This window comes from Acomys minous (genome assembly GCF_964271855.1).
Source record: "Acomys minous genome assembly, chromosome: 16".
NCBI lineage: Eukaryota > Metazoa > Chordata > Mammalia > Rodentia > Muridae > Acomys > Acomys minous.
Window position 1 is genome coordinate 73568704 of NC_140498.1, and position 27566 is coordinate 73596269.

The 27566-nt window shown below is 51.3% G+C and overlaps 2 protein-coding genes across 7 annotated transcripts in view; both read left to right on the forward strand.

The window, feature by feature from the left end:
* The window catches only part of STYXL1 (serine/threonine/tyrosine interacting like 1), a 35850-nt gene extending 19759 nt beyond the window's left edge, over positions 1–16091 (forward strand). For all 6 annotated transcript variants that reach the window (XM_084764795.1, XM_084764798.1, XM_084764796.1 and 3 more), the window contains 5 exons: positions 1827–1972; positions 3866–4011; positions 5815–5912; positions 7588–7700; positions 15404–16091. In XM_084764795.1, the coding sequence (XP_084620921.1) occupies positions 1827–1972; positions 3866–4011; positions 5815–5912; positions 7588–7700; positions 15404–15535 (635 nt within the window). In that variant the 3' untranslated portion in view covers positions 15536–16091. The remainder of the gene's footprint in view (positions 1–1826; positions 1973–3865; positions 4012–5814; positions 5913–7587; positions 7701–15403) is intronic.
* Positions 16092–19405: 3314 nt separating this feature from the next.
* Positions 19406–27541, forward strand: TMEM120A (transmembrane protein 120A). The gene is made up of 12 exons (XM_084764679.1): positions 19406–19622; positions 21232–21350; positions 21553–21669; positions 25713–25772; positions 25979–26074; positions 26159–26248; positions 26379–26444; positions 26544–26605; positions 26697–26789; positions 26921–26985; positions 27065–27133; positions 27217–27541. Exons 1-12 carry the CDS (start codon positions 19542–19544, stop codon positions 27328–27330), a joined length of 1032 nt encoding a protein of 343 aa, XP_084620805.1. The 5' UTR covers positions 19406–19541; the 3' UTR covers positions 27331–27541.
* Positions 27542–27566: the final 25 nt, after the last annotated feature.

The following is a 27566-nucleotide window of genomic DNA, read 5'->3' on the forward strand; positions in this document are numbered from 1 at the left end:
CAAAACAGCAGGCATAATGATACATGCCTCTAATCCCCACTCTCAGGAGGTTGAGTCAGGAGGATAGTGAGTTCCAGGCCAGAATGAGCTACATAGATCTTGTCTACATACGAACAAGACTAAACTACAAGGAGGTATCACTTCACACTCACTAGGGTAGGCATAATAATAAAAAAGAAAGACAGACGGTAACAAGTGTTGGCAAGAATGTGGAGACGGGAACTTTTGTACACCACTGACCACAGTGTAAAAGGGCCTGGGCATGGTGGCTCACAACTGTAGTCCCAGCACTGGAGAGATGTAGTCTGGCAGATTTCTACAATTTCAAGCACAGTCTTCCCTACATACTGAGTTCTAGGCAGGACTCTGCTACAGAATGAGCCTCTGACTCACAACACAAAACCAGAGTCAATAAAATGGTAGAAAGTGCCTATGAGCAGCCCCACAAGCTGAGTTCCATCACTGGATCCCAAAGGGGCCCAGGAGAGTACCAACCCCTATGAGTTGGCCTCTACTCTTCATATATACATTGTGGTAAATGTGTATGCCTGCATACACACACACACACACACACACACACACACACACACACGTACACACCATTAAATAAAATCTTACAAAAATTAAAAACTAACCCAGAGCTGAGCAATAGTGGCAGAGTGGTGGGCACCCTTAATCTCAGCACTCAGGAGGCTAAGGCAGATCTCTATGAGTTCGAGGCCAGCCTGGTATACAGAGTGATTCCAAAGCAGCCAGGGCTACACAGAGAAGAAACCCTGTCTCAAAAAACAAAAACCAACCAAACAACAACAAAACTAACCCAAACAAAGCACAGCTATAAAACCAAAATATAAAATGATCTAGTGTAAAGACTGCAATGGTGAGTCCTCAGAGTGTTAGGTACATGCTCCAAGGAAGTGCAAACACAGTACACAAAAGCTTGTACCTTGTTTCATAATAACGCACAGTGGAAACCACACAGACGTCATAAGCAGCCAGCGAGTGGATGCAATAGCATACAGTACATCCGCATAATGGAATATTATTCAGCCACAACAAGGTGTGATGTGGGGCCAGAAAGGTGGCCCAGTGCTTAAGCACACATACTGCTTTTAGAGAAGACCCGAGTTCAGTTCCCAGCACCCGTGTCAGGTGACTCACAACCACCTGTAACTCCGTCTCCTAGGGAGCTGGTACCCTGTACTGGCCTCTATGGGCACCTGCACTCGTGCACAAAACCACAACCACACACACACACACACACACAAACACATAACTAAAAATAATACAATTTTGGGGCTGGGGAGATGTCTCAGCAGTTAAGAGCACTGACTGCCTTTCCAGAAGCCCTGAGTTCAATTCCCAGCAACCACACGGTGATTCACAACTATCTATAATGCGATCTAATGTGTACTCTTTACATAATAAATAAATAAATCTTTTTTTAAAAATAAAATTTTGGGACTAGAGAAATGGCTCAGTGATTAAGACACCAGTTGCTCTTCCAGAGATTCCCAGCTCACGAATAGTTGCTCACAACTGTCTATGTAACTCCAGTTCCAGGGGATCTGCTGCCCTCTTCTGGCCCGTGCAGGCAGTACACAAATGTGCACAGATACACATGCTGGTGAATTAAAACCAAATAATGTTTCTCTTATAGCATTCCTCTCAATCCTTGACTCACATTTTTTTCCCTAATTTTATTTTATTTTGTGTGCCCCTTGACTTGAGTTTCTGAGTAATTGTTTTCAGATGGAAGTGGCCATCCAGTCTAACACTAGGTAAATGCTGAACACACCTTGGACCTCTTTGGTCTCCACCTGCAGAACTCTTACCTGGACCTGCTGTAGAATTTGGACAGATGCTCACCAACTTTACCCGGCAACCTGTCTATGTCCTCAGAGGGGGCTACGAATGCTTCTCTGGCCTGTACCACTTCTTCCGGACCCAGAAGATTATCTGGATGCCCCAGGTGAGGCAGGAGGATGAGAATAGGCCACTAGGAAGTGAGGCTGGAGGCTGACAGGTAAGTGGAGGTGGGTGTTGGCATACTTTAAACCAACTATTTTTATTTTTGGGTTCCTCAAGTCTCTTTCTCCCTACTCAACCCCAGTCCCTTCCGACACCCCAACACCAGGTAGGAGGGAGAGAAGGTTAGTGGGGAAAGTGGGGTGTAGTTGTCCTTAGTGCTTCCTGCTGCTTAGGGTCCTCGGGTTCTTAGTCCAATCCTGTCTCCCACTTCTCGTCACGCTGCATCAACAGCAACTAGGAGCAGCAGGGGGAAGCGCCGGCAGCCTTCTTCTTTCTCAGAGCTGCCCCCACCGCACCCCCAGCGCTGTCTCTCTCTGGGTCTGGCTTTTATCCCACTGACAAAGATGCCCCCGCATGAGGTAATTCAGGGTTGCAAACATCACGTGCCCTCTCAAGAGGCAGTTATCAAAGCCGGGCGTGGTGGCGCACGCCTTTAATCCCAGCACTCGGGAGGCAGAGGCAGGTGGATCACTGTGAGTTCGAGGCCAGCCTGGTCTACAAAGTGAGTCCAAGACGGCCAAGGCTAACACAGAGAAACCCTCTCTCAAAAAAAAAAAAAAAAAAAAAGAGGCAGTTATCAGCTGTGGACAAACTGGAGCAGCCTTCATATCCCACACCTGGGCTTAAAACAAAAACATGTTTTTACACATAGCCCAAAACTTCCACAACAATGGAGAAAGAGAAGACGGGGACGGAGGACATGGGGAGACCGAGGTGGAGAAATGAGCCTGGAATGACTCGGGGAGTCAATCTATAATGACATTCAGAGCTAATACATTATGGGGAGGCCAAACGTGGGAATCTAGGGCAGAGTCTGGTTTCTGTGTGGGGCAGTGTGCTAAATCAGACAGTGTACAGTTTGACTCTGAACTATTCCCCCATAACTATATGCTTTGAGCACTCATTCCCCCTGGCCAGAGTCCCTCCTCAGATGGCTGCAGAGCCTTTAGGAGGTGGAGCCTGGCTGGTGAAAGTAGGTCCGAGGGGTGAGCCTTAAGCAGTATACTCAGCCCTGGTTCTAGCCCGCTAACTCTGCTTTCTGCTCTGTGCTGTGCACCTTTCCTCACTGCCATGGACAGGATGCCATCACCGTGGCTTCCCCACCATGATAGATGAACTGAGAACCTTCCTGGCCGGGCATGGTGGTGCACATCTGTAATCCTGGCACTCGGGAGGCAGAGGCAGGCGGATCTCTGTGAGTTTGAGGCCAGCTTGGTCTACAAGAGAGTCCAGGACAGCCAGGCCTACACAGAGAAACCCTGTCTCCAAAAAAGAAAACAAAACAAAACAAAACCCAAACCAAACCAAACAAACAAACCTTCCTTTCTCCAAGAATATTGTTAGGCTTCTTTTTTCTGATAACATTGATTTGTTTTGTGGTGGAGTGTGTATGTGTCCAATGTGCATGTGCCAAGTGCCATGATGCATATGTGGAAGCCAGATTCTCTTCTTCCAACATGTGAGGCCCAGGGATTGAATTCAAGTTGCTTGGCAGCAAGCACCAACCTCAATCAGGCAAGTTTTGGGCCACCGATTGTCAATTCTAACCTTTGTATGGCCAGGTACAAACAGGTGCCGTGAGGGAAGGGACATCAGCAGGGAGACCCCTTCATGAACTGTAGTGCTGTGGGCCAGTCCTTGTCTACACCAGCCTCTGACTTCTCATGTGAAGTATTCATTGTCAATGTGTCTGAAACTCAAGCTCTCAGTTTCCATCACTGTCTTGGGATTGCTCCTCCAAGCTTGCCTTTAGGGCCACACCTCCCGAGAGAAACCTTCCTTTTCTCTTCAACAGCCATATGCACACAGCAGCCTTCTTCCTTCCCTACCCCAGGAACTGGATGCCTTCCAGCCATACCCAGTTGAGATACTTCCAGGCAAAGTCTTCCTGGGCAAATTAAGTCAAGCTTGCAACCCTAGGATTCACAAGGATTTGAAAATTAAAGTGCATGTCAATATTTCCATGGAGTCAACACCCTTGTAAGTAAAAGTGTTATTATGGGTGTGGGTGTGGGTGTATGTGTATGCCGTATGCTGGTGTTGGTGTTGATGTTCGCATCTTTCTCTGTCACTCTCCACTTTTTTTGTTTGTTTGTTTTGAGACAGGGTTTCTCTGTTTATCCTTGGCTGTCCTGGACTCCCTTTGTAGACCAGGGTGGCTTCGAAATCCCAGTGATTGGCCTGCCTCTGCCTCCCAAGTGCTGGGATTAAAGGTGTGCACCACCACACCCAGCTCCACTTTTATTTTTTAAGACAGTGTCTCTCACTGAACCTGATGCTCACAGACGGATAATCTGGCCAGGCAGCAAGCTTGGGGGATCTGACCCTGTGCCCCAGCCCTAGGTTTCCAGGTGTGTACCCCCCATTAACCCAGCTTCTCATGCGGATGCTGGGGACTGTGACATAGGTTCTTACGCTTGTGCAGCATGCATATATTGCTGACTAGGCATTTCTCCCGCCCCTGGTTTTTGTTTTAGGTTAAGAGTCACATATTTACACATGTTTCCTACTGCTGTAGTTTGTTGTGGCTGGGTTTTTGTTTTCTTTTCAGTATTAGGATTAAACCCAGGTCTCCTACACACTTGCCAAATGTTCTTCTGCTGAGTCATGCCCCATTCCTTCAGTGGAGGATTCTAGCAGAGTGCTTCCACCACTGGGCCACACCCCAGCCCCTCACTGGCAAATTCCAGGTAGCTATCTTATGTCAGGTGTTCTGTCTGTGTGTGTGTGTGTGTGTGCACGCACATGTGCCTGGCTGTATGTGCAGGCCAGATGACAACTTCCAGCCTCACTCTGCAGGAGCTCTCCACATTCTTTAAAAAGACAGGACCTTGGGGCTGGAGAGATGACTCCGAGGTTAGGAGCACTGACTGCTCTTCCAAAGGTCATGAGTTCAAATCCCAGCAACCATATGTTGGCTCACAACCATCTATAATGAGATCTGTATACATAATAAATAAATCTTAAAAAAAAAAAAAAGACAGGACCTCTCACTGGACTAGAATTCACCAAGTTGGCTAGGCTAGCTGGCCAGTGAGACCAGGGATCCATCTGCCTCCACTTTCCCATGTTGGGATTGCAAGTGCAGGCCATCAAGCCTGGCTTTTTTTTTCTTTCTTAGTAGGGGTTGGGGATGAAATTCAGGTCTTGACGCTTGCCCAGCAGGCACTTTATCAACTGAGCCATCTCCCCAGGCCCCAGGTACTATTTCTGCTAGTTCCTATAATCCTGATGTCAGCCCCCAAACATTCCCCTGTGGTTTCTGTGCTGTGGGCAAGAGACACCACAGTGACACTGGCTGATCACCCAAGTGTTGTGTGACTTTCTTGGGGAGATGTGAACAAGCATCTGTTCATCCCGGGTAGGACACTGGTGACAGTCTAAAAGCAAGATAATCACTACCAAAGTCCAACACAGATAACCAGTAAGTTTACTGTGGTTACTTAACCAGGTGCATATGTATGGGGGGAGTACTGACAGGAACTCCTGTGGGTGACGCACACAGCTGAGTCAGAATTCACGGTAGCTGTGACCCTGTAATTCCCTTCATGACTCACAGGCAGCTCCTCAGGCTAGAGTCTCCTCTCACCTGTACCTCTTACTGCCTGTACAGCTCAGGGAGGGGCCTTGTGAATCTTGTAAATTTCAGGAAGTTGCTGGGGTTTGCAAGTTGCTCACTTCCTGAGCCTTGGAAGATTTCTGAGTTTTAGGAAGCCTCTGTCCTGGAAGGAATGTTCCTGTAAGGAGGAAACAGATGCTCAACACCATGCTGTCTTCCTTAAGTTTTGCAGGCGATGAAGACAAGCTCTTACATATCAAGATTGAGGATTCTTCAGATTCCAACCTTTTCATCTTTTTCCGCCACATCTGTCACTTCATAGGTAAGGAGAATTTTCAGATTGGGGACACCCTTCTTGCCCGTGCAAGTGTCTCTTTGTCAGAGACTCTCAGGACTTGGGAAAAAGTACAAAATCTAGCACGTTCAGCTGCCGAGAAGCCCTCAGCCACATGTACATGAGCAGCTTAGGATGGGTGCCTCCCCCTCGGTAGCACCACATTGTATCTAATTGTCCCTTAGCTACATGGCCCTGCCTTCTGAGCCAGTTGGACAGTGAAGACACTGGCAAACATGGGTGCACCATGTTTTGGGTGCCTGCACTTCTGTGGGGCCTGGAGCCTCAGAAGTGCTCCTCTTTCTATTTTTGTACTCGGTGCTAGTCAGTGGGGTCAGATAAGAGAAGGAAGGTTCCTCCAAATCCATCGAGATCTGATTCCCATCCTGCTTCCTGTGTCCACATGGCTCTGTTCTGGCCTCGCACTTGTTACAGCAGTGCCCGTCAGCCGCTTAGCACCATAAGCACAGCTCTTTCAGTCAGTCCCAGAGTTGACCAGGAAAAGCAAAATTCCTGGGCAGAGCTAGGCTGAGTCAGAGCAGGGATCTCTGCTGCCAATGTGGCACCAACCTGGCCCCAGCCCAAGCTGCTACTTAGATGGCTAAGGGTGGAGTATTAGTCTCCACCACCCCTCATTTGCCCAGCAGCTTAACCACTTTCACTTTGTAACTTTTTTTTTCAACTTGAGGGATACAACCAGGGTGGAACAAATGCTAGGTCAATGCTGTACCTCCAAGTCATGCCATAGCCCCTCACTGGGGCATTCTAGGCAGGGGCTTTACCACTGAGCCACACCCCAGCCCCTCACTGGGGGATTCTAGACAGGTGCTCTACCACTGAGCCACACCCCAGCCCCTCACTGAGGGATTCTAGGCAGGTGCTCTACCACTGAGCCACACCCCAGCCCCTCACTGGGGAATTCTAGGCAGGTGCTCTACCACTGAGCCACACCCCAGCCCCTCACTGGGGGATTCTAGGCAGGTGCTCTACCACTGAGCCGCACCCCAGCCCCTCACTGGGGGATTCTAGACAGGTGCTCTACCACTGAGCCACACCCCAGCCCCTCACTGGGGGATTCTAGGCAGGTGCTCTACCACTGAGCCACACCCCAGCCCCTCACTGGGGGATTCTAGGCAGGTGCTCTACCACTGAGCCGCACCCCAGCCCCTCACTGGGGGATTCTAGGCAGGTGCTCTACCACTGAGCCACACCCCAGCCCCTCACTGGGGGATTCTAGGCAGGGGCTCTACCACTGAGCCACACCCCAGCCCCTCACTGGGGGATTCTAGGCAGGGGCTCTCCTACTGAGCCACACCCCAGCCCCTCACTGGGGGATTCTAGGCAGGGGCTCTACCACTGAGCCACACCTCAGCCCCTCACTGGGGGATTCTAGGCAGGTGCTCTACCACTGAACCACACCCCAGCCCCTCACTGGGGAGATTTGAGGACCTCTAGCCTCTTCTCTTTTTTTTTCTTTTGACAGCATCTCCATGAGTTGCCTAGGTTGACCTTGAACTTTTAGTCTTTTTTCCCTCTTAGCCCCTGAGCATGTAGGATTCCAGGCCTGTACTACTAGGCCTTGCAAGGATGGTCTTCTGATGGCTTCTGAGGTCTTCAGGGAAGAGTGCCATGCACAGACCCTCTTACTCCTTTCCTTTTGCAGAACTTCACCTCCGGCTCCGCTCTGTCATCCTGGTCTTTTCCACCCAGGGCATCAGCCGCAGCAGTGCTGCTGTTGTGGCTTTCCTCATGCATTATAATGAGGAGACCTTGAAGGTATGTGTTATGGGCCTGCGCCTGGGGCTCTGTTAGTAGAATGCTTCTCTGACTTGCAAAAAGCTCTCGGTCTAAGCCAGGCATGGTGGTTTGTTTGTACTTTTAATCTCACCACTCAAGAGGTAGAGACAGGTAGATTTCTGTGAATTTGAGGCCAGCCTAATAATCTACAAATCAATTCCAGGACAGCCAGGGCTATGCGTTGAGGTACTGTCTCAAACAAAAGTTCTGGGTTTAGTTCCCATCAACACATGAAGCAAGTGTGTAGGGACATGCAAATTTAGGACTGGGACTGGATAGGGAGGCAGGAGAATCAGGAGTTCAAGGTCGTCCTCAACTACAGAGCAAGTTTGAGGCTACCCTCAGGTAAACTCCCCACTCTTCTGTGTGTGTGTGTGTGTGTGTGAGAGAGAGAAAGAGAGAGAGAGAGAGAGAGAGAGAGAGAGTGCTCCCCTACACCTGGAGTTATAGGCACCCAGGAACTCAACTCCAGCCCTCTGCAAGAGCCGCATAGACTCCTCTTAGCTGCTGAGCAATTTCTCCAGCTCCTAGCTTCTTTTCCTGTTGTGATCAAAATACTCCACAAAAGCAACTGAAGGGGGAAAGGGCTTGTTCTGATTCATAGTCCAGGTATAATCTGTAGTGGTGGGTAGGTCAAGGTAACAGGAGCTTGAAGCATCTGGTCACATTGTATCACTATTAGGAAGCACAGAGTGATGGATGCACACTACATCTGTGCTCACTGTTGGATGCACACTGCATCTGTGCTCACTGGTGCATGCACACTGCATCTGTGCTCACTGGTGCATGCACACTGCATCTGTGCTCACTGGTGCATGCACACTGCATCTGTGCTCACTGGTGGATGCACACTGCATCTGTGCTCACTGTTGGATGCACACTGCATCTGTGCTCACTGGTGCATGCACACTGCATCTGTGCTCACTGGTACATGCACACTGCATCTGTGCTCACTGTTGGATGCACACTGCATCCGTGCTCACTGGTGGATGCACACTGCATCTGTGCTCACTGGTGCATGCACACTGCATCTGTGCTCACTGGTGGATGCACACTGCATCTGTGCTCACTGGTGCATGCACACTGCATCTGTGCTCACTGGTGGATGCACACTGCATCTGTGCTCACTGGTGCATGCACACTGCATTTGTGCTCACTGGTGCATGCACACTGCATCTGTTCTCACTGGTGCATGCACACTGCATCTGTGCTCACTGTTGGACGCACACTGCATCTGTGCTCACTGGTGCATGCCCATTGCATCTGTGCTCACTGGTGCAGGCACACTGCAGCTTAGTTCACTTTCTCCATTTCTACAGTCAAGGATGTCAGCCAGTGAATGATCCTGCCCATCTTAAAGATGGATCTTCCTGCATTAGTTGACACAATCAAGGCATCTCCCTCAGACAGACCCACAGGCCAGTCTATTCCAGACATTCACTCATCGAGACTCCCTGCTGGGCGATTTGAAACCCTGCCAAGTTCAGAACTGAAATTAACTACCACAGTTTCCAAGTTAGTTTGGGTTTGTTCCAAAGAGATTTTCATGAAGGCACAACCATGTGGCTTCAGCCGGTCAATTTCCTTTACCTTGAAAACAGAGGCATAGAAAATCAGAAGCTTGAACAGCAACACTGGGGGAGGGGGAGCACACTCATGACTGATGGAGCACACTCATGACTGATGGAGCACACTCATGACTGATGGCAGGCTACAGCCTGCCCTGGCATCCTCCATGCTAAACTTTGCTAGTCACAACCTGCTTGCAGGGTCAGAGGGCATGGACAGAATGAATCTAAAGAACCTCCAGGTTTCAACCTGGGGTGTGGTCAGTGGTAGAGCACTTGCCTAGAAGCCCCCAGCAGGGCTGCGGCTCAGTGGACGAGTGCTTAGAGTCCCCCAGGCGTGGCTGAGTATTCTTTACTACAATACTCAAGTGAGCAGCCTGGGGTGTGGTTGAGCAAGAGTGCACTTACCTGGAATCCTGAAGGCCCTGGGTTTAATCCCCACCTAGCACTGGGAAAACAAAACAAAACCCCAAAAGCTTGTGAGCAATCCAACTATGACAGTGTCAGTCCTTTATGGCCACATCAAAGCAGAACTCACAGGCTTCTAGCCAGGGTGGGTTGGGATGAGGGTGAAGTGAGCCTTCTTCTGGTTTGGCTGCTTTCCTAGCTCAGCGAGGGCCTGAAGGCTGCACAGCACTTGGTGCCTGGTTTGCTTGTCCCTGGCAGTGGTAGATGCTGGATTCCCCCCAGGTCCAGGTGAGACCTGGCACTTGTTTCTTGAGTGCCATCTTTGTCCTTTGTAGGAAGTGCCAACCCTGGACACTCTTTCCAGAAAGCCTTCTAACTAACTCTTGGCCAAAAAGAGCTGTTTATCTCATTTGCTGTGGCCAGGAGGCTGATTCTCACTTGCCATGGTGGGTGGCTCACTAGTGTAACTTGGCCATGGAGCTCACATACTGGGCAGGCTCTGTCTATGCACAGGCAGGTTGAACCCCCTGGTATCTGTGTCCATTAAGGATCTGTAGAGAAGTGGCTGGCAAGGTGACTAAGCAGGTAAAGCCTTCGAGCCTGGCACTTGGTTTAATACCTGAAACCTAGGTAAAGTTGGGGAGAGACTTGATTCCACATCTGGCCTCCACAAGTGTGCAGTGGCACGGGTACCCACCCTATACATAGCATGCACACACAATGATAATAAGTAAACTGGTTTGTTTTAAAGATTTGCATTTGTTTCTTTTAGTTTTTGTTTTCAAGATTGGGTTTCTCTGTGTAGCCCTGGCTGTCCTGGAACTGACTCTGTAAACCAGGCTGGTCTTGAACTCAGAGATTCACCTTCTTCTACCTCCTGGGTGCTGGGATTAAAGGCCTGCACTACAACTGTCAGACTGTTTATTTTTATTTTTTGTGTGCTGGTGTTTCTCTACGTCTGTGTTGTGCACATGTGCATGCAGTGTCCCAGGATGCCAGGAGAGGGAGTCAGATCCTCTGGAACTGGAGTTGTGAGCCACTATATGGGTGCTCTTCCTCTGGAAGAGCAACAATTTCTTTTAACCCCAGGGCCATCTCTCTAGCCCTCATTTGGTGCTTTTATTTATTTGTTTGTTTGTTTTTATCTTTTGTTTTTAAAGACAGGGTTTCTCTGTGTATTTTTGGCTGTCCTGGACTCACTCTGTAGAGCAGGCTGGCCTTGAACTCACGGAGATCCAACTGCCTCTGCCTCCCTGAGTGCTGGGAGTTGTTTTAATTGAAAATCTCTGATTGTTCTATTTTACCAATAAAGACCCAGAAGCCAGATGCTGTGGTGGAAAACCTGCTATCTCACAGAGGCAGAGAAAGCAGCCAGCTGACCTTCCTACTCAGCTCATGTCCCAATGGAGAAGGCTCAAAAGGCTCACTAGCTCAGCTGGCAGCCCAGGAGGAAAAGGTCAAAAACTCCAAGGCCAAAGGCTTGCTAGCTCAAAGCCAGAAAAGCCAAAAGTCAAGGAGCCGCGGAGCTCTAAGAACCAAGCTAAAGTCTTAAGCCCAAGGAAGTGGCAAAGACTAAAGACCCACAGACCCCTTCTATTCCTGCACACTGTCTTAAATACCTCTCAGCTCAAAGTCTCCTACTCTTGAATCCCTGTCAGCTGTTTTTTGCTCCGCCTCTTGGCCTAGGGTTAACTTTATTAAATCCTGTGTACAGATAGCTCTAGGATTAAAGGTGTGTGTAACACTGACTGAACCACACCTTATTCACCTGTTTATACTAAACAGAAAGTTATTGGATTAAAGGTATATTAGGGTTCAGCCACAGGAAACAGGGATTTACAGTCCAATCTCAGGGATCACAATGGGATCAGAGACAGATTGTTTTGTTTTTCGAGACAGGGTTTCTCTGTGTAGCCCTGGCTGTCCTGGACTAACTTTGTAGACCAGGCTGGCCTCGAACTCACAGCGATCCACCTGCCTCTGCCTCTCAAATGCTGGGATTAAAGGTGTGTTCCGCTACTCCCAGCTCAAAGACACATTTTTACAGTTCACAATCTCAGGGATCACATTGGGATCAGAGATCCGGTAACAGCTGGGATTACAGGTGTGTGCCACTGAGCCCAGCTGCTTTTTTTTTTTTTTTTTAAAAGATAGGGTTCACTATGTTGCATAGATTTTGCATATAGTTCATGTTGGGCTGGAATTCACTAGACAACCAGGCCCATCTATACCACTCAGGCTTACAGGGAACGCCTGACGCCACCGCAGACTGGAGCTCACAGTCCCTCTTCCTGCCCCGCCTCCTAAGTGCTGTGTCTCCCTGCCCCTGGTCCTTTTAGATTCTTATATTTAATGATACATTCACAATGGCCAGCAGCTTAGACACCATTATGCGCCCCATCTTTTTTCCAGGTGTGATAAGTCTGGGTGCTTTCCCTTAGCTGCACAGCTGCAGCTAGTACAGCTGACCTCCCAAGCCCATCAGCCAGGTGCAGCACCCATACTCCCCACAGGGCCCCAAGGGAACAGGAAGAACATGGCCTTGCAGCCTTAAGACACGGCCCGCTGACTCTCACCAGGCGGACCCTGGCAGGTGCTTCCCATTTCACCCAGGGTGGACAGGAAGAGACCTTCCTGCCCATGAGACCCAGCTGCCGCGTTAGGAGCTGAGGGCTGCTGTGGCTGCAGGCGCCACGTTCTTGGCCTGTCCTGACACTTGGCACAGGTCTTCTTCACTTTACCTTTTGAGACAGGTTCTCACTCTGTAGTTTAGGTTGTTCTCAAACTCAGGCCTCTCATCCTCCATCAGTTTCCTGTATGCTGGAGTTACTGCTTATTCCTTCTTTATCATCTCAATGTCATTTATTCACATGGGGATCCGTGTATCCAAGACTTCGAATTTAGTGAACAGTCAAGCAAGACCTTGAACTTCTGATCTGCCTCCATGCCAAGCACTGGGATTGCAGACCTGTCCAGTTTTGTTTTAAGTTGATTTAGAGAGAGAGAGAGAGAGAGAGAGAGAGAGAGAGAGAGAGAGAGAGAGAGAGAGAGAACACGTGCACATAGAGAGTGTAGAATCCTCTGGAGTTTTAGTTACAGGTGGTTGTGAGCCACCCAGTGTGGGTTCTGGGAACTGAACTCTGGTCTTCTATAAAAGCAGCAAGCAAGCACTCTATTATTTTGGTTTTTCGAGACAGGGTCTCTCCATGTAGTCATGGCTGTCTTAGACTCCCTTTGTAGACCAAGGTGGGCTTTAACTCACAGCGATCCATCTGCCTCTGCCTCCTTGAGTGCTGGGATACAGGCATGCACCACTGGGCCTGGCTTGCAGCAAGCACTCTTGGGTCATCTTTCCAGCTCCCATGCCCGGTTTTATGTGGTCAAACCCAGGGCCCCATGTAAGTAGACAAGTACCCTCCCAGCCTGTCAGCCACCACTGTGCTGGCAGGGGGTTATCTACATTCAATACCTTACACACTTGAAATTTCCTTCTGTGTGTGTAGGTGTATGTGTGTTGTACGTGCATATGAAGGTATGTGTATGTGTTTGTGTGTTGTGGGTGCATATGAGGGTGTATGTGAGAGTGTGTGTGTACATGTATGTGTATTGTAGGTGCATATGAGGGTGTGTGTGTAGGTGCATATGAGGGTATGTGTATATGTGTTGTAGGTATACATGAGGAAGTGTGTGTGTGTGTGTGTGTGTGTGTGTGTGTGTAGGTCACAGGACAGCTTCAGGTATCAGGTATCGCTCCTCAGGCATCATCCACCTTGGACTTTTGAGACAAGTTTCTTCAATGGCCTTGAGCTTGCAAGTGCTAAGTGCTGAGAGTAAACATGGCTTCTGAGGATCAAACTCAGGCCCTCGTGCTTAGAAGGCAATCATTTTACTGACCCAGTGCTACAATTGATGACGTACTTCTTTTTCTTTGTCTGTCTGTCTGTTTTCTCCTTCACTCTGCCTCCTCCCTCCCTCTTTCCTTCCTTGTTTTGTTTGAGATGGGGTTTCTCTGTGTAGCCTTGGCTGTCCTGGAACTTTCCCTGTAGGACAGGCTGGCCCTGAACACAAAGTAATCTACCTGCCTCTGCCTCCAAAGTGCTGGGGTTAAAAGTGTTTGCTACCACTGCTCGGCTTCTTGCTTGCTTACTTTTCCTTTCTTTTTTTGTTTTTTTGAGACAGGGTTTCGCTGTGTAGCCTTGGGTGGGCTGGACTCACTTTGTAGACCAGGCTGGCCTTGAACTCACAGTGATTCGCCTGCCTCTGCCTCCCGAGTGCTGGGATTAAAGGCGTGCGCCACCACCGCCCGGCACTTCTTGCTTTCTTAATGTGTGTGTGTCTGTGCCTGAGTGTATCTATGTGTATCATGTGTGTGCAGGTGCTTGTGGAGGCCAAAAGCACCTGATCATTACAAGTGGCTGGAAGCCACCTGTGTGGGTGCTGGGACGTGATCCTGGGTCCTCTGGAAGAACAGAGAATGCTGTTAATCACTGATCCATCTTTCCAGGCCCTTGGTTTCTTAGTTATTTCTCCTCCTCCTCTCCCCCCGCCCCCACTTTTCCTTCCCCTTAACTGTTTATCATTAGCACATAGAACCACAATGGAGAGTTACGTGTTTAATTTATTATCTTGCATTTGTTTAGCTGTGTTTATTAGTGCTACTCTGTGTGTGTGTGTGTGTGTGTGTGTGTGTGTGTGTGCAGTTACCCCCCCAAATCCAGAAAAAGTCATTAGACCTCCAGGAGCTGGAGGTAAAGGGGGTTGTGAGTTGCCTGGTGTGGGTGCTGGGAGCCAAACTCGGGTCCTCTACCAGAGCAGGCCCTGTTCTTAACTGAGGCGTCACTCCAGCCCCTAAGGTACCGGTGAGCCTTTCTCTCTGTCTACAACCCAAAGGCTAGAGCGCTCCTTCTGCACCTTGTTGTGGATGCGGCACCTGGAGGGAGCAGCTTTGCCTTCCTCCGCCAGAGAACAGGCTCACGTTCCTGTCATCCCTCCAGTGCTTCCGCCAGTCTCAGTGCAACCTTGGTTGTCCCAGGCTCAGCCTGGCAGTTTCCTGCCCACAGGAGATGGCGTGCATTGTCTTGCAGGAGCCCTGAGAAATGGAACTGACGTCTGTGCCCTGAGCCAGAATCAGAGGAGCTTGTCCATGGCTCAGCCTGGGCCCAGGGCTCCTTGCCTGCATTAGTTCACTTGGGCTGCTGTTCTGTCTGTGCTTTAGTTTTTTCCCTTTGTTCGTGTGTGTGTGTGTGTGTGTGTGTGTGTGTGTGTGTGTGTGTGTGTGTGTGTATGTGTTTGTGCTCACGCGCGCATGTGCACCATATGGGTCACTAGGGTTGAACTCAGATGATTAGTCTTGTGGCTTCCCTTCTCCTCTCTCCGCCCCCCCCTCAACTCAGCCTGGATCTCCACAATTAATCTAGGCAAGCTGGCCAGTGAACCTGAGGAATCCCCCTGCCTCAGCGCTATGATTACAAGTGTGCCATCACAGTTTTCTTAGATGGGTCCTGTGGACTAGACCTAGTTCCTCATGCGTGCTCTGAAAACACACTACCAAATAAACTGCCATCCCAGCCCGTGTCTGCATCTAATCGCAAGCCATCATGTGGGCTTCTTGATAGGGATCTCCTGTTCCCACCTGAGCTGGCTGTGATCTACCCTGGAAGGATCCGAACACCTGTCCTGAAGCCTTCTTTATCTCTGTATCCACAGAGGTCCTGGGCCCGCGTGAAGAAGTGCAAAAACAACATGCGCCCAAATCGGGGCTTGGTGGCTCAGCTGCTGGCTTGGGAGAAAGTTCTCTTTGGGGAATGTATCACAGACATCTCCAATCCTATCTACTGACCTTCACTGGTGGCCCAGCCATGGTCAATGAGGAGCCTTGTTTGGGACTTTTGGGGGTTGGGGGGCTCGGGTACACACTTGGAGTGGTCCAGAAAATAGAGCCTTGCTGCCTGGAGTTTCATGTTTGTATCCTAAGACTGGTTCTTTTGTTTGTTTATTTTTCCCCCTATACTAGAGATTGAACCTAAAACGGTGGTTCTCAGCCTTCCTAACACCATGACTCATGTCATGGTGACCACCTATTAAATATGAAAAATAAGATGCCAGGCAACAGGTATAATATGGGGAAGCTTATTGTAGAAGCATGGGAGAGAAAGAAAGGAGAAGGGGGCACCCCAGAAAGAGAGAGAGAGACAGAGACAGCAGAAAGAAGAAGAGGAAGAGAGAGCAAGAGGAAGAGGAAGAAAAGGAGACAAGATGGGTTTGTCCTTTTTCTATCCTGGACAGTTGGCCCACCTAGCGGCAGACAGGTGATGACATCATAGGTTGCTAGGCAGACTAGGGGCAGGTATGCTAACATTCTCAACCATAAAGTTATTTTGTTGCCACTTCAGAACTGTAATTTTGCTTCTGTGATGAATTGTAAACCTCTGTGTTTTCCGATGATCTCAGGCGACACCTGTGAGAGGGTCACCCAATCCCTCAAGGGGTCTTGATCCACAGGTTGAGAACCACTGACCTAGAGCCTCTTAGGGTTTAAGCAAGCCTTCCATCACTGAGCTATATCTTCAACCTTTCATTTTTTGACCCAAGGTCTTATGTCGTCCAGGATGGCCTCAAACTCTGTGTGGCAGAAGAGGACAATCTTGAACGCCTGCTCTTCCTGCCTCTGCCTCCTGAGTGCTGAGATTACAGTGTGGCCACTGCTTCAGTTTATGTGCCACTGAGGATGGACCTTGCGTCCTGCATGTTAGTCAGCCGCTCTGCCCACTAAGCCACACTCCCAGCCCTGCACTGTTGTGTTTTGTTTTCCCAATCCATTCCATATACCCCTTTTAAATTTATTGGTTTTATTTTATATAGAGAGATGTTTTGCCTGCATGTATGTATATGCATGTGTGCCTGGTGCTTACAGATGTCAGAAAAGGGCATGGCATCTCTTGGAACTGGAGTTACGGATGATTGTGAGCTGCCATGTGGGTGCTGGGAACCAAACCTGGGTCCTCTGGAAAAGTAGCCAGTGCTCTTACCCACTGAACCATCTCTCTACCTTAAGAACAGAGGCGTCTGGCTGGAGAGATGGCTCAGCAGTTAAGAGCACTGTCTGGTCTTCCAGAGCTCCTGAGTTCAATTCCTGCCAACCACACAGTACCTGACAACCATCTATAAAGAGATATAATGCCCTCTCCTGACATACAGGTGTACATGCAAATAAAGCACTTATATACAACAAATAAATAAAATCTTGGGGGAAAAACGAGCTGAGGTCTCTTTATGTACTCCTGGCTGCCCTTTGGCCTTGCTGTTTTCTTGCCTCTGTCTTCTCAGTGCCAGGATTACAGGTGCCATTACATAATGACTGGGCTTCTTAGACGCCTTTCCATCCAACAGAACAGAATCCCTTTTCCTTCTGGCTCCTCAGGAACTTCCACACCTGGAGGCATGCTGCACCACCCTGCCTGCACTCCTGCAGCTGCCTTTGGCTGCTAGAGCAGCTGTTGGACACCCTGCTGAGGTTAGCTGGGGTTGGGGTGCTCAGCAGATGTGTTGTGTCAACCCATCCAGAGAGTATCCCAGTGTCCACCCCAGGGTGAACATCCTCCAGCCCAGCCTTAGAGATGCTCCAGACTTAAGAGGCCTCAGAATGGGAGTCTTTGCTGCTTGCCCAGAGCCAGCACTCTGACCGCTGCCTCTGGATCCCTGGGTATAGACTGTCTCTGTTCCCAGCTCAGCAAAGGAGACACTGCCCTCCCACCATACACTACCAGGGTTCTAGAAACTCTAAGTCCATTTTTTCTTTCTTTTTTGTTTGTGTTTTTTGTTTTGTTTTTGGTTTTTTGAGATAGGGTTTCTCTGTGTAGCCTCGGCTGTCCTGGATTTGCTTTGTAGACCAGGCTGGCCTCAAACTCAGCGATCTGCCTGCCTCCCGAGTGCTGGATTAAAAGTGTGCACCACCACGCCCAACACCATTTTTTTTTCTTTTCCTTTGAGATAGCATCTCATGTCACCCAAACTCGCCTGGAATTCACTATGTAGCTGAGGATGATATTGAACTGCTGGATTAAAACTGTGCACCACCACGCCCAGCACCATTTTTTTTCTTTTCCTTTGAGATTAGCATCTCACGTTGCCCAAGCTCGCCTGGAATTCACTATGTAGCTGAGGATGATATTGAACTTCTGATTCTCTTCCTCTTCCTCCCACGTGCTGGGATCACAGGCCTGCACCACCACGCCAAGTCTGTGGTACTGGGAAGCAAGCCCAGAGCTGCCTGCATGCAGGCATTGTGACAACTGAGTCACATCCCTTGGCCCCCAAAATTCCACAAGTCTTTACAAAATTTTATTATACCTCATTTTACATTTTGTATCTTCTGGGCATTTTTTATTTAATTTTGCCTGCATGTATATTTGTGCACCAAATATGTGGCTGGTACCAGCAGAGGCCAGAAGTGAGGGTTGGATCCCCTGGGACTGGAGTTACAGATGTTTGTGAAACACCATTTAGGTGCGGGGCATTGGACCCCGGTCCTCTGTAAGAGCAGCCAGTGCTCTCAACTACTGAGCTATTGCTTCAGCCTCCTACACTTTATACGTATATGTAGGCCTGCCATGGCAAATATGTGGAGGCCGGAGAACAAGTTGCTGAAATAAATTCTCTTATTTCCACAACGTCGTGGGTCATGGGATTGAACTAAAGTCATCAGGCTTGGCCCCAGGCACTCTTACCTGCTGAGGCATCTCACGGGCTCAAATTCCACAAGTCTCAAAGGGAACTGGCCATATGCACTTCCCCAGACTCACAACTCTGGGTAGAGGATGCTAACACGGGCCTGCTGAAGAATGCAGGGTGTCAATCATTTAGAAAACATCCTCAAGCCAGGCATGGGTGGTGCACCTGAATCCCAGCACTCGGGAGGCAGAGGCCTGAGGATCACTGTGAATTCAAGGCCAGCCTGGTCTACAAAGCGAGTCGAGGACAGCCAAGGCTACACAGAGAAACCATGTCCCGAAAAACAAAAGGAAGGAAAAAAGGGGGGGGAGGGTGGGTGTCCCCATGAGGATGACCTGGAACTTCTGATCGTTCTACCTACAAATCCCAAGTTCTGGAATCACAGGCATGTGCCTCCGCATCTGGTTCATTATGTGGTGCTGGGTTGGTATTGAACTCCGTGCTTCCTGCATGCTGGGCAAACACTCTACTGACTCAGCTACATCTCTGCACCGGTAAGGCTTCAGCAGGAGCAGGTGGGGAGTTAAGTTTGTACTTTAGGAGAGGCAGCCTACAAACTTAGGACAGGGGAGGTGAGTACCGAGGGCCAGGAAAAGGGTGTCCGTAGAAGCTGTGAGGCAAGGGCTAGCCCTAGAGAAGCGCTGCTTCTCAAGGACAAAGTGTTTGAAGCTTCTAATCTCGGCACGCTGGGAGGCACAGGCAGGGGGTATTTCTCGGTTCCAGACCAGCCAGGGCTACACAGAGAGACGTTATGCTAAAAAACAAAAAACAAAAAAACCCAACAACCTTAAAATGTTGGAAGCACGTGTCGCCTTGCTTTGTGAGTGGTCCAAGGAAGCGGACCCTGCAGGTAGAGCGCGAAGGTCCGGTCACTGAAGGAGGAGACGCCCTGCGGGCACGTGGCCCCGCCCAGTTTCCGTCTCTGACTCCGATTGGCTGCTCCTAGGGGCGGGGCTCGCGCGCGGATTACGCCGGGCCTTTTCCCGTTGGCAGCCTAGGCAGCGCGAGCCCGGAAGCGGACGGGGGCGGTGGCGGAGGCGCCTCCGGCCGGCCGGGGTTGCAACTCCGTCCTCCCCACTCGCGGCTCCCCGCGGCCCGTGGCGTGGACAAAGACATGCAGTCCCCGCCCCCAGACCCGCTGGGCGACTGCCTGCGCAACTGGGAAGATCTGCAGCAGGACTTCCAAGGCATCCAGGTGAGCGTCCCTGCGGCCATCCACGTCCCGAGCCACGTCTCTCTGTCGCGGGAACAAGGGTCGGGCAGTCCTAGGTCACACGTAGGGTAGCTCGGAGGGGTCAGGGGTCCCCCACTTTTCCTCCTTATATGTTCGACTGCCCACGGGTGCCCGGCGTGCCTGGGTGGGAACCCTCTGTACCGGGCCATCTCAACTTTGTGCAAAGGCCTGGAAAACAGGTCTGAACTCCTCTCTTCCCCTCCCTCCGCACCGCTACCCGCTCTGGGACCCCGTTCCCTTCCTAGAGGGACAGAGCGCAGCCGGGCCCAGCCTTTTAGGTCAGTCACCCTGCAAACGTGCAGCGGGACAACGCCTTCCTCGCCCTTGGCTAACTCCTTGCTGAACGCTGCATGCAGAAAAGCAAGTTTAGGTAAAATTCAGGCCCGGATGGGGAATCTCAGCCATCTGAGACCGAGGAACAGCGCTCACCTAGGGACAGGAGGAGGCCTGACCCTGCGTTTGTGGTTCTTTTCTTGTTGAGAGAGGTGGGCGGGGCAGACTCTACCGGGACCTCCTGGCCTAGTAGAGAGACCATTGGAAAACCTCCCAGTCCCAGGATCGGGTCATTTGTGGCCACTCTGTCCCCATACCAGAGAGAAGGAAGCCGCTGCTTCCAGGAAGGCTGTCACTGGGCATAGATAGCATGTGCTAGAGTCTGAGGAGGATGTGGCAGCCTATTTTGGCATGAGAAACAGACCCAAAGAGTGGAGCCTGGCCAACTAGAGACTAGGTTAGACCTTTGCCTCTACTGGCCTGTGCCCAGTCTCTTTTGTCCACACTGCAGGCGCCAGCTCTCCCCAGCCTGCTGGTACTAGGACTCTCTTGAGGCCTAGACAGCTCCAAGTCTCCCAGCCTCTGCCTTAATTTCCCCACACTGCCCCTTGCCCTGTCTTTAGGTTGCATCTTACAAGGTTCACCCACTAGGGCAAAGTGCTTGGGGAAAGCTTTGGGCCAAAGGTGCTTGTAGGAGGGGAGTGGACGGGAGGGATTGGCCTTACGGCGGGAAGCCTGGTGACCTTTAACCTATCTGAGAGGAAACATCAGGAATGCCTGGGTGGAAGGCATCAGGGATATTCTTGGTTTCCAGTCTTTCAGGCTGGGTAGGTGGGAGGAACAGAAAAGGTGGTGGATTCAAGCAGCCCCTTTGGTCAAGAGCAGCAATTCTCAACCTGGGGGGTCAAACGACCCTTTCACAGGCGTCACCTAAGACCGCCGGAAGGTATGGGGATTTACATTTAGATTCATAGCAGTAGCAAAGTTCCAGTTATGAATTAGCGCTGAGAACTATTTTGCGGTTGGGGGAGGGGTCACCACAATAGGAGGAACTATATGAAAGGGTCCAGATGGCTCAGGTAGCGGAAAGATCCTACGCAGAGCTGGGGACAAGTGACCCGTTGTCAGGGACATGTGTTATGGAGGGTCTGAGTTTACAGGAAGGAACCTAGCTCCTGGCTTCTCAAGGGCAGAGCAATCTCTGGGAGGTTCCTGGGCAAACCCAGAAAGCTCTAAGACAGCTGCTTCCCTGCTCAGGCAGCTCCCCAGTGAAGCTAATGGCTTCTCCCCACATTAGGAAACACACCGCCTGTACCGCCTGAAGCTGGAGGAGCTGACCAGACTCCAGGACAACTGTACAACCTCCATCACACGCCAGAAGAAGCTGCTCCAGGAGCTGGCCTTGGTGCTGAAAAAGTGAGAGTTGGGGGGGGTGACATCCTGCTGGGGGTGGGTGCCGTAGACTTGGGGGTGCCTCTGGGCTTGCCCCGGCATGGCTCTTCTATTCTTCCACTCCCTGGCCTTTGTCCCTTTCCTCTGTCCCAAAGGGTTCCAGCGGGGGTTCCTGCGTGCCTTGGGCTCCCCAACCCTCTCTGACCAGCCCTTGCCGTGCTCCCAGATGCAGACCCTCTCTCCCATCCGAGTCCATGGAGGCTGCGCAGGAGCTGGAGAACCAGATGAAGGAGCGCCAAGGCCTCTTCTTCGACATGGAAGCCTATTTGCCTAAGAAGAACGGGTGAGCCTTTCCTTCTCCCAGCTGCAAGGATTTGATGCCCTAGCCCTGGCTCTCTGCCACTCAGTCAGCAAAGGAGGCCAGATTGTTGGTCCAGCTGTCTGGGAGCTTCAAGGGAGGTGTTCAGGGAACTGGGGCCTCAGTGACGGACACCTAACCCCACAAGGCCAGACACAGCCTCCTGGTACCAGGATGCCCGTGTCCTCTTCAGAGGTGAGGAGTGAGCTAGCACAAGCCTGTGGAGCTCACACTATGGAAGCTTACGCAGGAGGGAGAGTCCAGTGTTCTCTTTGACTACATAGTGAGTTCAGAGTTAGCCAGGCCAACAGAGGGTGTTTCAGGCTAGCCAGAGCCACACAGTGAGACCCTCCCTCAAAAAGGGGGTGGCAGCCCCTGGAGAGATGGCTTAATGGCCAAGAGCACTGGCCACCCCTCCAGGGGACCAGGGTTCAATTTCCCAGCACACTTCCATGGTAGCTTACACCCAGGGCCAAGGCTACACAGAGAAACCCTGTCTCAACAAAACAAAACCAAGACAAGCAAGAGAGAGAGAGAGAGAGAGAGAGAGAGAGAGAGAGAGAGAGAGAGAGAGAGAACACGAGCTTACAACTTCAGTTCCTGGGAATCCAGCACCACCCTCTGGCCTCCCGGGGCACCAGGCACACACATGGTACACATCCATCTATGCAGGCAAAACACCTATACGTACAAAAAGAAAATATAAGCCAAAGCCAAACCAAGGGCTGGGGAGGTAGCTGACTTGGTAAAGTGCTTGCAAAATATGCTGGGTAGCCTGGGTGGCGAGTCTGTGTCAGCTTGACACAAGTTAGAGTCATCAGAGTGGATCAGAGGAAGGAGCCTCAGCTGAGAAGATGCCTCCCTGCCTCCCTGAGATCAGGCTGCGGGCAAGCCTGTAGGGCATTTTCTTAATTAGTGATTGAAGGGGGAGGGCCCAGCCCATTGTGGGTGGTGCTGTCCCTGGGTTGGCTGTCCTGAGCTCTATAAGAAAGCAGGCCTCGCCTCTTCTCCTCCCCCCACCAACCCTCCCCCCTCCCCCCTCGGCGCAAGCCAGTGAGCAGCACCCCTCCATGGCCTCTGCATCAGCTCCTGCCTCCAGGTTGTCATAAGGTTTGCGGCCCTGCCTTGGCTTCCCTCAGTGAATGGTGGTTCAGGATATGTACGCCAGATAAACTCTTTCCTCCTCAAGCCGTATTTGGTCTCGCTGTCTTGTCAGAGCAGTGGTGGCCCTAACTAAGACAGAAGTTGGTACCAGGATAGTAGCGCGATGCTGTGTTGTTGTGGGAGAGTCGTGGAAGGACTCTGGAACTTGGGGCTAGAAAAGTCACTGGGCTTGCTGGGCTGGGAAAATAATTCTGAGAGCAGTGCAGGCGGCGGAGGCCTGGTCTATGAAGTTCAGGGGCAAGTTTGAAGATTCTATTGTGGACATTTTCTATTTAGAATTAAGATTCCGTGGTTCTGGTCAGCCGGGGCTGAAAGTAGCAGTGATTGAGAAGAGAGCAGCACTGGGGAGGCGGAGGCAGGCAGATCTCTGTGGGGTTGAGCCTCCTGGTCTGCAAAGCGAGCCCAGGGCCAAGGCTACACAGAGAAACCCTGTCTCAACAAAACAAAAACAAGACAAACAATCCTGGGGGGGGGGGCGGGGAGCGCGCCCAGCTGTGCAGTGGAGCCAGCCTGCACAGAGGAGACTATGAGGTGAAGGCTGGGGAGGGAGGAACCGGAGAAGCAACCGTTTGGTGGGCTCAGAGTGGTGAGTCCCGGACATTGAACACTGGGTTACTTATACAGTTGGAGTTTGGCTTGGTTTGTCACTGTGCCCTGGCTCTTCCCTCTTAAGTGTTTAATTTTGATTTTATAGGAGCCCACAGCTGAGAGACTTTGAAACTGATTTTGAGTTTTACAGAGACTTTTACTATTTAGAAGGGATTTTGTAATTTTTTTTTTCTTTTTGTTTCTCAAGACAGGGTTTCTCTGTATGACCCTGGCTGTCCTGGAACTCGCTCGGTAGACCAGGCTGGATTCGAACTCAGAGATCCACCTGCCTTTGCCTTCCCTGCCGAGTGCAGGGACTAAAGGCGTGTGCCATCACCACCCTGCTCAGAACTTTGTAAATTTTTTTGTTTTGTTTTTTCTTTTGAGACAGAGTTTCTCTATGTAGCCTTGGCTGTCCTAGACTCACTTTGTAAACCAGGCTGGCCGCGAACTCACAGCGATCCACCTGCCTCTGCCTCCTGCGTGCTGGGATTAAAGGTGTGCGCCACCACCGCCTGGCTGGACTTTGTAATTTTTAAGAAGATTGAACTTTTGAAATGTTTGATTTTGTAAAGTTTGTACTAATTTCAAGTTGGTGATATGTTTTATATTATGATAGTTATTAACAGGAGATCTTGGGGATGAACAAGAAAGGAAAGGTTATGTTAAATAGCGTTGCAGTGTCAAGTTGACAAGGAATCAGTTGTCCTAGCTAGTTTTTAGTCAGCTTGACACAAGATAGAATTACCTGAGATGAGGGAACCTCAATTAAGAAATAGCCTGTCTGGCGTTGGTGGCAGGTGCCTTTAATCCCAGCACTCAGGAGGCAGAGGCAGGTGGATCTCCCTGAGTTCGAGGCCAGCCTGGTCTATAGAGCGAGTTCCAGGACAGCCAAGGCTAACACAGAGAAACTCTGTGTTGAAAAACCAAACCAAACCAAAACAAAAAAAGAAAGCAGGCAGAGCAAGCCATGAGGAGCAAGCCAGTGAGCAGCGCCCCTCCGTGGCCTCCGTACCAGCTCCGGCCTCCAGTCTCCTGCTGTGAGCTCCTGCCTTGGCTTTTTTCACTGAAAGGCAACCCAGGATATGTAAACCAAACAAGCCCTCTCCTTCCCTAGTTGCCTTTGACCTTGCTGTTTCATCACAGCAACAGTAACTCCAGACAGCTGGGGGAAGAGTTCAGGTTTCCAGCCTCAGGCATCTCCTGCCTAGGCCTGAGCTGCTCAGTAAATGACACAGTGTTGCTGTCACGCCTGGAGTGTCTCTAACTGAGGACAGATAGGCATTGTTAGTGAGAGGGGTACAAACACCAGGAGCTTGGTTTTTGTGGGGTTTTTTGGTTTTAGTTTCTTGTTTTTGAGACAGGGTCTTGTAGGCCAGACGAGCCTCAACTCCTGGTCCCGCCTCCGCCTCCCAAGTCCTGGGATTACACGTGTGAGTTTTTGTGGGGTGCTAATAACGGAACCCAAGAGCTCGTGGGTGCGAGGCGAGCGCTCTGCCAGTTGAGCCCCCTCCACCTGCAGTTTGGCAGGGAGGCCAGTGAGGTGGGAAGGAGGTCCCATGCGCGCCTGTTACGGGAAGCACTGAGGGACTCAGGGCTGAGTTTCTTGGAGTTGAAAAGTTGAAAAAGGCAAAGAATTAGATGGGAGCTGGGGAGGGGGGATGGGAGCTGGGGAGGGGGGATGGGAGGGGGGAGGGGAGCTGGGGAGGGGGGAGGGGAGCTGGGGAGGGGGGAGGGGAGCTGGGGAGGGGGGAGGGGAGTGGCGGCAGCGGTGGTGTTGGGCAGCAGTGGTGTTGACGTTGGTGTTAGTGTTGGTGCATCTTCGATCCTAGCACTCTGGGAGGCAGAGGCAGGAGCTCTGAGTTCAGAACCAGCCAGGCCTACACAGAGAAACCCTGTCTCAAAAAAACAAAAGAAAAAGCAAAGAATTATGGGATAGCAACCGATGCCATCCACTGAGATGCCGACTCCCATGCCCAGACCTGAGGAGTGGCCTGGGATGGGGGAATGGTTTCCCATGGGGAAAGAAGGCCAGGTCTCTCAGGGTGCCACCAAGGAGGGGGAGGTCCCAGGGGAAACACCACAGGCTGGAGATACTGTTCACCCCAAGGACAGGATTGAGGAGCAGGCAGGGAGAGAGGCGGGGTGCAGTGTGTGTGGTTGGTCAGTGGCACCCCCTAAGTTTAGAAGGGTATACCAAGGCCGCAGGGAGGGCAGCTGTGCCTGGACTGTGGTGTCTGTTTTCTCTGTCACTTAGGCCTCCTTCTGTCCCTTAGGTTGTACCTGAGTCTGGTTCTGGGAAATGTCAACGTGACACTTTTGAGCAAGCAGGCTAAGTATGTGGTGGTGGTGGTTGTCAAGGGTTGGGTCTCACCCAGGATTCCCCACCCACCTCTGCCCTGGTGAGGTTTTGGATCCTGGGTCTGACTTCTCCAGGCTGGTCTGTGACCTGTGGGCACGGTGGCAAATGGAACCCCCACCCCCACCCCCTGGGTGGCCTGCTCACCATGAGTGAGAATGCCTGTCCCTCTCTCCCCGTCAGGTTCGCTTACAAAGACGAGTATGAGAAATTCAAGCTCTACCTCACCATCATCCTCATTGTAATCTCCTTCACCTGCCGCTTTCTGCTCAACTCCAGGTGAGTGTCTTGGTCTGGGTGTGTGGGTTGGGACAGCGTCAGGGGCAAGGCTCCCATGTCAATTCTTTGTACCCTACTCCCCAGGGTGACAGATGCTGCCTTCAATTTCCTGCTGGTCTGGTATTATTGCACGCTGACCATCCGGGAGAGCATCCTCATCAATAATGGTTCCAGGTGCGGCTGCGCAGACGGCGTGCGCAGGCGCATGCGCATGCGCAGCGGGGGCGGGCGGGTTGTGGCACACAGGTACTTTGTGTCTATGGGAGCCTTGTGCCTGGCTGGAGTAACTGTTGCCCTCTTACAGGATTAAAGGCTGGTGGGTTTTCCATCATTACGTGTCCACGTTCCTGTCAGGAGTCATGCTGACCTGGTGAGTGACCAAGACCTAAGCTGGCAGGGGAGTGGGGCGAGGGAGAAGATCCAGGCTCTCAGACCTTCCCGCCTTCCTCTGCTTTCCCCCTCAATTCAGGCCAGATGGTCTCATGTACCAGAAGTTCCGGAACCAGTTCCTGTCTTTCTCCATGTACCAGAGTGAGTTTCCTTGCTAGGGAAGGGGACAAAGGGGGAAGAGAGCCTGTGGCCCAGAGCTGGTCTAACATGCCCACCTGCCCCGGCCACCCAGGCTTTGTGCAGTTTCTGCAGTATTACTATCAGAGCGGGTGCCTGTACCGCCTGCGAGCCCTGGGCGAACGGCACACTATGGATCTCACCGTGGGTGAGTCGGTTGGCCCTGCTCTGCAGTCCTGAGGAAAAAGGAGGGCGGTGGGGGGGCTTTCCTGCGTGAAAGTTATCCCGTCCCTTCCAGCTTGGTCACTACTTCCTTCGGCTTTTTCCTACCCCCTATAGAGGGCTTCCAGTCTTGGATGTGGAGGGGCCTCACCTTTCTGCTTCCGTTCCTCTTCTTTGGACATGTAAGTCATACCCGGGTGTCCACCTGCCTCCGAGCCCCAGTGAACACTAATCTTACTGACAGACCCCTCTCCTTTACAGTTCTGGCAACTTTTTAATGCATTGACGTTATTCAACTTGGCCCAGGACCCTGAGTGCAAGGAGTGGCAGGTGAGCACGTGGTCTGGCAGGGATGCACTGAGATCCCATGGAGACCTCACCTGACCTGACCCCGGCCCTCCCCGCCCCTGCAGGTGCTCATGTGCGGCTTCCCCTTCCTCCTCCTCTTCCTCGGCAACTTCTTCACCACCCTCCGAGTGGTGCACCAGAAGTTCCACAGCCAGCAGCATGGGAGCAAGAAGGATTAGGCTGCATCTTGATGCCAGCCCCAAAGGGGCTTCTGACCTGTGTGCCAGGTGGGGTGGCAGGTTGGGGCACCCCCGCGTGTCATGGGGGGGTCCTCCCTTCTGTGCCCCCTGGGCTTCGTGGGCTCTGTGGGCCCTGAGGAAGGCCTGGGCCTGGAGCCCAGCTCACAGGATTTGGGCTCTGGGCCTCAATAAAGGAAGAGTGAGGTGTGGACACGCCTGGTGGACTGTGCATGTTT